Source organism: Hoplias malabaricus, chromosome 3 (genome assembly GCF_029633855.1).
Source record: "Hoplias malabaricus isolate fHopMal1 chromosome 3, fHopMal1.hap1, whole genome shotgun sequence".
Lineage (NCBI taxonomy): Eukaryota > Metazoa > Chordata > Actinopteri > Characiformes > Erythrinidae > Hoplias > Hoplias malabaricus.
The window spans coordinates 71,408,455-71,421,086 of NC_089802.1; the positions used below are offsets into that span (position 1 = coordinate 71,408,455).

At 41.7% G+C, this 12,632-nt stretch overlaps 1 protein-coding gene across 3 annotated transcripts in view; it reads left to right on the forward strand.

Annotated features, from left to right (window-relative positions):
• Window positions 1–12,632, forward strand: part of dock9b (dedicator of cytokinesis 9b) — a 91,405-nt gene that overhangs the window by 47,604 nt on the left and 31,169 nt on the right. For all 3 annotated transcript variants that reach the window (XM_066663560.1, XM_066663562.1, XM_066663561.1), the window contains exons 5-13: window positions 1,851–1,920; window positions 3,035–3,130; window positions 5,109–5,243; window positions 6,996–7,170; window positions 8,693–8,748; window positions 9,130–9,204; window positions 9,291–9,431; window positions 10,852–11,052; window positions 11,284–11,406. In XM_066663560.1, the coding sequence (XP_066519657.1) occupies window positions 1,851–1,920; window positions 3,035–3,130; window positions 5,109–5,243; window positions 6,996–7,170; window positions 8,693–8,748; window positions 9,130–9,204; window positions 9,291–9,431; window positions 10,852–11,052; window positions 11,284–11,406 (1,072 nt within the window). The remainder of the gene's footprint in view (window positions 1–1,850; window positions 1,921–3,034; window positions 3,131–5,108; window positions 5,244–6,995; window positions 7,171–8,692; window positions 8,749–9,129; window positions 9,205–9,290; window positions 9,432–10,851; window positions 11,053–11,283; window positions 11,407–12,632) is intronic.

Sequence of the window (12,632 nt, forward strand, 5' to 3'; positions counted from 1 at the left end):
CTGTTCTTTGGTTCCAGCTGGGAACGATTTGTTCTGGTTCATGAACCAGTTTATGTCGGTGGTAACTCACAGAACGTTTCCAAATTTCGTTCATGAACTGGAACCGTTCCTAATGTGTAGTATGGCTGAACTAACAACAGACGGTGTAGTAGCACCACCTTATGCTCTCTCTGTAAAATACGGCTGAACTAACCGTTCCTACTCGTGAATGCGTGTTTCAACATTAGGAGTCAGTCAGTCAATAAGTGACAATGCCTCTTTTAGGCCGGCCAGGTAGGTGGTCCAGCAAAGAGTGCAAAGTATGTTCCTGAGACTAAGTTCCACATTTTTTTATGCCTGTTATACACACCAGAAACAGTTGAAAAAATAGTTCTAGAATCAGTTGTAAAATACAAAAAATAAATAAATAAATAAATAATTATATATATAAAAAATGCTTTTGAATGCTAAAATTGTACAAGTGATGCCTGAAATATTTTTTCAACTGTTTTTGTTGTGTGTAACATACCAATGTAACATACCAAGCTCAGGAACATACATTAAACTTTTTTATTCACCTTGACCTTCAGGGCTTTCGTAAAGGAATGAGTGTATATTTACAAGAAAAAAAAATAGAGTCAATAAGGTAAAACATTTACTATTGTGTCTCTGTGCTGTTTCCTGTTTATTTATTAATTTACAAACCAGTGTTTGCAGTTTTTTATTAGTTTTATATATATATATATATATATATATATATATATATGTATAGATAGATAAATAGAGAGAGAGAGTAAAAAGGAGAGAGAGAGAGAAATCTAAATAATCTAAAGCAATTGAAGACTGTAAGGATGCAGGGGTCTACTGTCTTTTGCCCTGTAAGTTTGTGTATGTGTCCTGCAAATGCACGCTGATACCATCACTGTCCTTAATCTCGTCTGTTACTGTGCTGACACTGAGGTCTGACATTCGGAGCCAAATCAGGAAATGTGTTTCAGCACAACAATAGCAGCACAGCTCTTCCTCTTCATACAGCACAATATCTTCTCACTGCAGCTGCTTCAAGAACACACAATTACCATATGACCATATGACCCTTTTACTATTTTACACTTCATTTGGTGGCATTGTGAGAGGGACAATTTAGGAGTAATATAAATACAGATAAAGAAAGCAATTATTTATTAACTGCAATGCTGCAAAAGTAAATAGAATTTGATGCTATCTTTCTATCATATATACTGGAAAATATTTTATATATTATCAGTACTACCCAACAAGTCCAGGCAATATCCTGGTTAGTGTAACTGCCAGCTGCAGTGAAACTTGTGCAAAAATAGCTTACTCCAACCTGTAAAGACTCATTAAAACAATCACAGGCCTGAGGAAAGGACAATGCGCTCCACAGATGGGACACAGTGTTTTACAACATGGAAACCTGACTGTGAACTGCTGTTCGATCACTTACACACACACACACACACACATTCATTCATTCATTCATTCATTATCTGTAAGCGCTTATCCAGTTCAGGGTCGCGGTGGGTCCAGAGCCTACCTGGAATCATTGGGCGCAAGGCGGTAATACACCCTGGAGGGGGCGCCAGTCCTTCACAGGGCAACACAGACACACTCACACCTACGGACACTTTTGAGTTGCCAATCCACCTACCAATGTGTGTTTTTGGACTGTGGGAGGAAACCCACGCAGATACGGGGAGAACACACCAACTCCTCACAGCAAACACACACATATGAATTCCTATTTATTCATTTATTTATTTATTTATTTATTTTTTAGGCATTTGTGTTAACAAACAAATATTTATTTCATTTTTGACCTCTCACTCTTACGGTTATTTTTTTTGCAGTAAAATTCCTCGGCCGGAGAAGCTGCCCAGTCACGTGTTCGAGGTGGACGAGGATGCAGACAAGGACGAGGTACCTCAATATTACCCACGATTCTACTGTGAACCTTAAAGGAGCCATCAGTCATTTTTTTTACCACTAGGTGTTGGTTTAATAGCTGTTTTAGAAAACAAAGAAGAATCACTGGACATGGTGGTTGAGCGAGTGAGAGTGAGAGAGAGATAGGAGAGATGTTTGATGGGAATGCGGTGAAATGATTCTCTGGCTGAACCAGCCTTGTTTCCCAAATGTGGCGAAAAGCAGAGCAGTGTCTGTCCACCTCAAAACCCAGGACATCCTGTTTAAACATCCAGTCACATCATGTGGTCAGAAACTGGACTTTCCCATGTTCAAGCAACATCATACCTATTTCTGACAGGACTGAGCAGCTTTGCACAGGTCATAGATGGTGAAATGCCTCTGGATTTTTATGTTGTAGTCTGCAGAAAAATAAATGATTAGGGAGTGAATTTTTAATGCGTTATTATCTTTTGGATTCTGGATTTTGTGAGACCCACACTTTTGCTGCCATAACCATTTTTAGGAGGGTTTTACATTAGATGCTGTGAGGATTTGATAGCATTCAGCCACTGTAGCATTAGTCAGGTACAGATTTTGGATGATTAGCTCTGAATCTATCGCTCGTTCAAATATGCGGTTACACTGATCCACAGCCTATAGCTGGGGCTTTATGCTGCTCTTGTTATGGCTTGGGATTGGTCATGGTTCATTTAGGCTCATGTACAGCTGCTCCAGTGTCCCATTTAATTTCTTGTATTCTTTCTCTCTTGCACATTTAAAGCAGCTGAACTCGCTAATTGTGGACATACTTTGGATAAACAGTGTATTTCACTATGAGTGAGGGGTATGCTGTTTGCTGGGCTTTATGATACACTGCAGAGCAACACTTCAGAGAGTATAAAAGAGAGTATAAATAGTTGAACAGGTCAAGTGGAGAGAGATTCCATGTTCAAATACAGATGAAGCCCTTCTCACAGGGGACTGAATGATTTTGTGGAAATTGTGCTCTGCTTTTCCTTTGCTTTCTCTGACCTCTCTCTCTTTTCTCACTCTCTGTGGTTGTTTCTGTCTCTGTGCGCTGTTTGTAAACTGTGTGAAGTGACTGGTTCCTCTCTTGTCTCTGTAGGATTCTGCATCTCTGGGGTCTCAGAGAGGAGGGGTAGCCAAGCATGGCTGGCTTTACAAAGGCAATATGAACAGTGCCATTAGTGTCACCATGAGGGTGAGTAAAGCACACATTTGAACTCTAAGTAAATGTAATTACTGTGTCTTATGTGTTGAAACACAAATTGAAAATTTGAAACAGCAAAAATAAATTCATCTTATTAAGTTAAGGCATATATACCCTGTAAAGATGGATGTAAAAGAGTTGTAGAACAGTTGTAAAACTATTTTTCTTCAGCTGATTCTGATGTGCTAATGGCCTTCACATTAAATTTTTACTGACTCTTTTAAATATTTATGTATGCAGCTATTAAGGCACAAGACCGTTGATATTTTGTAGCTCCAACTTACAACAGACTCAACATCAAATAAACAAACATTACCCAATGCTGCCCTCTAAAGGTGTTAATAACAAATATCAAATATTAATAACAAATAGTACTCACTGCTGCCTTGTAAAATTGCTGTTAAACATTACTCTGCCCTCTAAAGGTTTTATTGACAAATATCCAATAAACAAACCACTCACTTATGCCCACTAAATGTGTTACTAACAAACATTAAATATACAAACATTACTCACTTCTGCCCTTTAAGGCCCAGTCCACACGGATGCTTTTATTTTTAAAAACTGAGGTTTTTGTTTGTGTTTTGGCCTCCCATCCACATGACGGCGTTATAGGTAACTGAAAACTGCAAGGTGGAGATTTTTGAAAACGTTATCATTGTTCTCATGTGGGGCGACACGTTGGTGCAGCAGGTAGTGTCGCAGTCACACAGCTCCAGGGACCTGGAGGTTGTGGGTTTGATTCCCGCTCCGGGTGACTGTCTGTGAGGAGTTTGGTGTGTTCTCCCTGTGTCTGCGTGGGTTTCCTCCGGGTGCTCCGGTTTCCTCCCACAGTCCAAAAACACACGTTGGTAGGTGGATTGGTGACTCAAAAGTGTCCGTAGGTGTGAGTGTGTGTGTTGCCCTGTGAAGGACTAGCGCCCCCTCCAGGGTGTATTCCCGCCTTGCGCCCAATGATTCCAGGTAGGCTCTGGACCCACCGCGACCCTGAACTGGATAAGGGTTACAGACAATAAATGAATGAATCTTCTCATGTGGACAAAAGAAAACAGATATTTTCTGAAACACTGACGTCACACAGTGTGCCTGGCTCTGGCTGAAATGCAAATACGTACACACTCCCTATGTAGTGAAATACAAATGTAACAATTCACACGCAGATAGCACTAGATTTCAGATTCCCACATATGAATGTGTATAAATGATGCTGTATTACAAATATATAATGCATTATTAAGATTCAGTAATTTCATACTTGCGTAGTGCACTACATAGTGAACATGGAGTGATTTGGGGTATAACACCTCTGTGATTCTCTCATGCGTCTTGGTGTTTTGAAGCCTCTCTTTAAGGGGTATTATGGCCCCCTACTGGACTGACATGATAATGCATCCGTTTTTGTATTCATCTGGACGGGGATAGTTTCAAAAAGGGAGAGAGGAATATCTCAGTTTTTAAAAATAAACTGATCCAAGTGGATGGGGTATAAATGTGTTTTAACAGACATCAAATAAACAAACATCACCCACTGCTGCCCGTTTTCATGTTTTTAACATTAACTTCAATTCTACAGTTTAATTTACATTTTAATGAACCTGAGGTGTTCTGTTGTTCTATAAGGAAACTACACATAATATAGTCTGTATTTAGGTGAAAATTCTATGTAGCACAGTATTAAAAAAAACACCATAATTGTTTTTGTCACGTTAATGGACTTTTAGACTGAATAGTGCAGCCCTCTGGACCCACTCAAGAACATTCACTCAACAGCACTGCCAGGAAAAGCAGGGAGGGCAGTCTGACTTCCTGTTCCTCATCCATTTCCCACGCTTTCAGCTTCCCCAGCATTATCTTTAGAACTTTTATGTTTATATCTGCTATTTTTAAGTAATTCTTGTTCTACACCACCACCCCACCCCCGCCCCCACCACAACCTCCCTCTTTCTTCTCTATCTCTCTCTCTCCACAGTCTTTCAAAAGGAGATATTTTCAGTTGGCCCAGCTGGGAGATGGATCATATAATCTGAACTTCTACAAGGATGAGAACATCTCCAAAGAGCCTAAAGGGACCATCTTTCTGGACTCCTGCATGGGAGTAGTCCAGGTAACCTGACAGGATTGGCTCTGGTCCAACCTCACTGTTTAACAAACGTCTTGGTAAACGGCACAGATTTGTGGAAACCACATGTTTAGCAGATATTTCCAGACAACATGTTTCAGCACAAGTATCTCCATCAGGTTTAAAAGATAAACAATCCAGCCAAGTTCTAATGCCCAAGAGCCGAAACTAATGTTTAAAACCAACCAGTAAGCCACAAGCTTACTTCACAAGCCACATGCTTCATGGACAACACTCACCCAGAGAGAACAAGGCTCCCAACCTTAGATGGCAGCAGCATTGCCAGGAATTGAATTCACAATCTTACAGAGCCAACGCTTGGGCAATTTTAGCTTTTGTTGCCTTCGGGCATTTGCTTTGAAGTAGTTCCATTGCAAAATAATTTGGCTAAAGTGTAAAGTGATTTGTTTCCATAAATAACGCAATCAAAGCTAGTTCTTATTCTTTCTGTGTGCCCTCGGCTGTCGTTAGTCTGGACACTAATGATCTCCCTCAATGTGTGAGGATAAAACGGCTCTGTGTGGAAACAGCGCCAAACTAAATCTGTAAGACTGGATTTTGGGATCTAGTCCAATTTTTAAAGACTTGATAATCAATGAGATAATATCAGCAATCAAAACAAAGGAACCTGTCTTTTTTGGAAATATCCGTATATAGGGTTTAATCAAAGTCTCAAGCCAAAACACAAAAGCTAAAATTGCATGCTCCAAAGAGGGAGGTCATCTCTACAGTCGATAGCCCAAATTAAATATTTTGCCAATTATGTAAAACAACTTCTGCCGCACATTCTCCTGTTGTTCATTTCAACCGTTCCAGATATCTGAGGCGTCCCTCCCTCTGGACAATTAGGATGGCTGTATCTCCCCTGCTGTAACTCAGCACAGTGGCAATGCAGGCATCTACAAAGTACCATAACAAAACTAGGCAGTTAGTGCATTAGCAGCAGTTTAAAATTAAGTGGTTGCTGCTTTCTCATATCTCTAAGGAAGCACGTGCCTGAACTGAGCCTGTTTGGAGGGGATTGTGTGACTGGGAGGGGTCCTAGCAGATGGGCTCAGTAATCCAGGCAGGTGTGAGCTGATGTCACAAAGAGAGCACAGAGCCAAGCGGCATTCATATAGAGCTCCATTACACACTGACCCTGTCTCCCTTAAGGTCAGATTTTTCCATGTTTATTCTTGAAAGAGAGAGAGAGAGAGAGAGAGAGATTGCATTCCTCTTTCTTTGTTTTTGTACCAGCCCTCCTGAAAGAACAAAGCATTCAAGTATGCTATTGGTATGTGTATTTTAACTTGGAGAATTCTGAGTTTCCTGCATTTTTTTAGCACAGGAACATTGTACAGCCTCATTTTACAACTGCATTTTCTCATATATATATTTGAGAGTGATATATATGTACAGCACTTTCAAAATAACAACGATTTACGATGTATGGAATGACCAGATTTGCTTCACTCCTCTCAGACATATACAGCTGAGGGTTTATCCAGTAAAACAGGATTGTTAATGGAGATATCATGAATTAATTATGCTTAATATGAGCTGTTTGCTGCTGCCAGTTTTCCATCAAATATACAGAACTTTCATGGGAAAGGAAAAAACTCGCATACATTTTCTGGAAATATAAGAAAAAATAAATACACATTATGAAACGACAACAGTGCAGATTTACTGCTAGTTTAGTCCTGAAAGTGACACATGTTGAATGCGTTTGTGTGTGTCTATGTCCTGCTGTAGAACAGTAAGGTGAGGCGGTTTGCCTTTGAGCTGAAGATGCAGGATAAAAGCACGTATCTCCTGGCTGCAGACAGCGAGAGTGAGATGGACGACTGGATCAGCATCCTCAACAAGATCCTGCACAGCAGCTTTGAACTGGCCATGCAAGAGCGCAGGAATGGAGAGCTACACGATGGTGGGTTGTGTGTGTGTGTGTATTTAGACTTGTTATCAGTGCTTCTAGCTCTGATTTCTTCTGTTAAGAAAAAGTATGTCACTCACTGTTGATAACAAAAAATGCTTAAAATGCAGCTCCCATGTCACATACATGCTGTTTTTTTAATACACTTAAGCATCTCCTGTAAACATTTCACCCTGGTTAAGGTTCTGGTGGGTTGGGAGCATATCCAGAATCAGTGCGCACAATCAAGGGCACACCCTGGACATGGTGCCAGTCCGTCACATTGTTATTTGCCAAATTTTAAAGCAAGGAGTAGCTAGGTCTGTCCCATTGTTACCAGTGAAATCCTTCCTTAGAATTAATAATGTAATCATTCCAGATGTCTTTCTGTAGACAGATTATTGACTGCAGACATCCTTCTCTCACACTTTAAACGGTTTTCAAACAGCTATTCAATTTGGCAAGATACAGCAAGAGCATTCAAATACATGGATTTACCCCCTGCATCATATCATATTCACTTCAGCGACATCTTTTTCCTCACAGCCGTTTTTGGATGCAGATGATCTGTAGTTGATTGTTCAGCTCATTTATCGTAAAAGGTAAAAGTGCAATGTTTTTTGGTAATGCACTGCCTCATAAATGTACCCTATGCGAAAATATATTGAAAAATATCGGTTTAAAAACCCCCAAAAATACCCCAAACAAAAAAAAAAAAACAGCATTCCTGAAATCTGACTTTATAGAAGTCAACAAATGTTTTTTAATCACATAGATGTAGAAGGATTTAAGCATTTTTATTGGTCCATTCATCACAAAATGCACACGCAATATTAAGGGCGGATGCAGTTTTGTAATTATTTAGAAAATAAAAAATGAAACTTGAAGGGGGAGGGTCTGCCTTCTCTGTGTGATTGCTGACTTCCTGCAATATAACCAGTTGTTCTTATTGTTCAGTGCCTTCAGATATGATTTATTATGTAATATAATATAATATAAATTCCTCATGGCTCTCAGATTCGGAATTCCTGCCTCGTAGCATTGCAGAGATTCAGTTAAAGAATTCCACTTTGCTGCAGGGGCTGGATTTGAGGGCAGGCGTGTCTTTGTCTATTTTTTTATGTGAAAGAGAACATGGGTAAGTCAGACATATGTTTGAGTATGACCCGCAAGAGTCCACACTCTTGTGTATTTATGTAAGTGAATAATGTGGGTGTGCCTCCAATATGTGTGTGTGCTGTAATGGACCACCCATGCGTTTTAACACTGGTCTGGAAGTACCAGGGCATGCTCATAATGTGAACAATTTCTCCATATCTCAAATACACACAGACATTTAACACCTCTTAAGCCCCTGGGTTGTAAAACTGTTATGAAAATGTCTTACTGAGGCAGGCAGCACATTCCTCTCTGACCAATCAGAGCACAGCATAGTAAAGCGAAAGTATGAAGTATATCAATAGCGCCATATTCATGCTGTTGTTGTTTGTGTTTGTTATTTACTTGTTGATTAATGTCTTTTTTTGCTGTCTTGAAGATGACGACTTGGGAAAGTCTGAAATATCATCTGGGAATTTTCAAGACAGTTTCCAGGTAGAGTGCACATGCTCATACCATGCAACTATGGCCTGTTTGGGCAAGTTATACATAAACAATGATCATGTCAGTGATTAGTAAGGCAGTTACTGTTGCATGTCCTTTGACATTTCCTAAATCTCTCTGTCTCTCTCTCTCCCTATCTCCATCATCTCAGTTTCAGTCTCTCTCTCTCTCTCTCTCTCTCTCTCTCTCTCTCTCTCTCTCTCTCTCTCTCTCTCTCTCTCTCTCTCTCCCTCTCTCTCTCTCTCTCTGTGTGTGTGTGTGATCAGTGACTGTGCTCCTGTCTGTTACACCCATGCCAATGCCAATTGTGATGTAGCTCTATGGTAGTGTTTGTTTGTTTATTCTGACTGGTTTATTCTTTGGCTCTGTCAGAGTGCCAGAGACATTGAGACCAAGATGCGCAGTGAGACTCGTCTGAAGCTCTTCACCCTGGACCCGGATACTCAGGTGACTGATTAAGGGCCTAACCTCAGCTCTCACGTTAGGGAACGAGCACTAATCTTTGTTACTAATTGCAGCATGTTTTGTTGTAGAGGCTGGATCTGTCAGGCATTGAGCCGGATGTGAAGCAGTTTGAAGAGAAGTTTGGAAAGAGAGTTCTGGTCAGCTGCAATGACCTGTCCTTCAACTTACAGAGCTGTGTGGCTGAGAATGAGGAAGGACCAACTACTAATGTAAGACAAATGCTAATACAGGTGGAAAATAACTGATGTGTACAAACACTCACAGGTGCACCATTATGAGCACAGGTCCTACTCACTTATTTTGATGTTGTTGTGGGTTTTGCACACACTATGTCCAAGCTGCACATGTTCGGAGAGATGAGAGCCAACCTACTTGCCCAGAGAGAGAGAGCAAGAGAGAGAGAGAGGCTTGTTATACCTAGGTACACTGTATAACTGCAAGATTAGGTGTTATTCTCTTGGTTCAGAAAGTAAAAGTTCTGCTCACACCAGCTGTGCCCCTGTCCAGAGAGTTAGGACACAATAAAGTGGAAGATTCTCACTTCCTCAACTGGAATGTTTTTACACACTTTATAAGGTATGCAGTCGAGTGTGCACCAATTGCCACACTGGCTACGAATGCCTAAGATAACCCTCACATACTCCTCAAATCAGGAGCATTAAACTGATCTCCAGGCGGCATGGTGGCACAGCAGGTAATGTCTGAGTCACACAGCTCCAGGGACCTGGAGGTTGTGGGTTCGATTCCCGCTCCGGGTGACTGTCTGTGAGGAGTTGGTGTGTTCTCCCTGTGTCTGCGTGGGTTTCCTCCGGGTGCTCCGGTTTCCTCCCACAGTCCAAAAACACACGTTGGTAGGTGGATTGGCGACTCAAAAGTGTGTGTGTGTGTGTGTCTGTGTTGCCCTGTGAAGGACTGGCGCCCCCTCCAGGGTGTATTCCCGCCTTGCGCCCAATGATTCCAGGTAGGCTCTGGACCCACCGCGACCCTGAACTGCTCTTACCCTGAACTGACCCTGATCTCCTTTTAGGCAACATCTCTGCAGACTTTAGCTTTTCTTCTTATTACAAACTCCTGATTTAACTTTATATATTAAGTTTTACATTTGGGATTTAATACTAATTTGTGCAGAGCTGTGGCCTGGAAGGAATTCAGTCTGATTTTTTATAAATGAAATACAATATTGGAGTTGATCCACTTCATTTCACGATGCACCAAATCATGTCCAAAAAGTTTTGTGAGGTCAGGGAATTAGCCATAACAAACACACAAACACACACACACACACACACACACTTAGTTCAAAGAGAGCAGAGAGTTGGTGCAGACTGATGCCATTTACTAGTGTGTCTGTGTGTACTCTCTGCCTTGCAGTACTGTTTTACTCTTTGATGTGGTGGCAATCCAAGCCTCGTGAAAACTCAAGAAAACTGTCTGATCCTGCTGTCAATTTTATGCTTATAGAGAGGATTGTGCCTGCATTCATTTAAGTGTGATTTTCCCCGTTTATTTCTGTCTGTCTGCTTCCCATTTCTTGCCAACTGTGTAGACAATAACGCTCCCAATGTCTCAAATCTGCCCCCCCATCTACACACATATAGAGAGATAAATCTCTGGTCTGTTCTGTTGCAGGTGGAGCCGTTCTTCATCGTTCTTTCACTGTTCGATGTCCAGAACAGCAGAAAGATCTCGGCTGATTTCCAGGTTGATCTGAATCACCCGTTGGTGCGCTCCATGACCTCTCTGTCCTGTGCTGTGGTCAACGGGGCTGTAGACACTCCACACACGCAGCACAATGGCTTACCAGAAGGAGCACTACAGTACCCCACACAGGTGAATAGTCATCACCCCCTGTCCAGTGTTTCAGGTTTAATAATATTGTGTCCAGGCCAAATTTTTAATACTCCCAGCTTGGTGGTATTGGTAATTAAGGGAGACCTAGCTTACGGGTGGAATTTGCAGTGAAGGATTTTGGGAGAACTTTAGAAAAAATATATTCATAACTTTTGATCAGTGGAGTATGTGTGTTCAGTTGTTCATGCTGTGTGTGTATGGTTTTTTTAGGGTGTGTTTTCTGTGACATGTCCACATCCTGACATCTTCCTAGTGGCCCGGGTAGAGAAAGTGCTGCAGGGGGGCATCACACACTGTGCTGAGCCATATATGAAGAGCTCAGACTCAACCAAGGTATCAACAGCAGTTAACACAAATACAAACTACACCTCATATTCTTTATAATCACATTCTTTAGCTGCAACCTATGCATAGAGTGCTGTGAAGAAATACAAGGGCCCTTCCTGATTGTGAACAATCAGTTTGTATTTTTTACATCTATTTTTTTTAACTTGTTAAATAAAATGGAATTTGAGGGAACCTTATCAAACACTTATTCATCCTTTATATGAATCCCTTGCATGATGTTCATCATTCACTCCAGGGGCCTGGAGGTTGTGGGTTAGATTCCCGCTCCGGGTGACTGTTTTTGAGGAGTTGGTGTGTTCTCTCTGTGTCCGTGTGGGTTTCCTCCGGGTGCTCCAGTTTCCTCCCACAGTCCAAAAACACATGTTGATAGGTGGATTGGCGACTCAAAAGTGTCCGTAGGTGTGAGTGTGTGAGTGAATGTGTGAGTGTAGGTGTTGCCCTGTGAAGGATTGGCGCCCCCTCCAGGGTGTATTCCCGCCTTGCGCCCAATGATTCCGGGTAGGCTCTGGACCCACCGCGACCTTGAAATGGATAAGCAGTTACAGATAATGAATGAATATCTGTCAGGAACGAGGGAGCGGACTGACTGAGGCGGACGCATTCGCTAAAGCACAGTATATTTAATAAAGAAGAATAATAACAAAACAAAGAGACTTTAACATAACGAAAACAAACAGGGAGCCAAACAGGTTAAACGGGACACGAGGAGCAAATCAGGGCAAACGGGACAGACAGACTAAAGAACGAGACGACAGGAAATGAAACAACAACGTGGAAACTTACAGAGACAGACCGGATAACACGACTGACATGACAAAGAACGAGAGAACATGAGAACTATAGAACAATGACCAACAAACAGGAAGTGTAGGAAGGGGACTTAAATACAAGACACTGACGAGACGCACCTGAGACAGATAACGAGAAGGACGGGTTAACAGATGACAGACGAGGAGGCGGGACAAAGGCGGAGACTAGAACATAAACAAAACAGAGCCATGTGCAAATAAAGCACATGGCGGGGACAACAGACTGACAGGACAAAGGCGTGACAGATGCCCCCCCCAAGAACGCGCAACTCCCGGGCGCGTACTCCTAAACCCCCCAGGAGCTGGCACAGGAGAGGGCACGGAAAACAAGACAGACTAAGACAAGACAAGGAACCAAGTGAGACAGGACTCAGGACAGGACGGGAACAGACACAGGAGCTG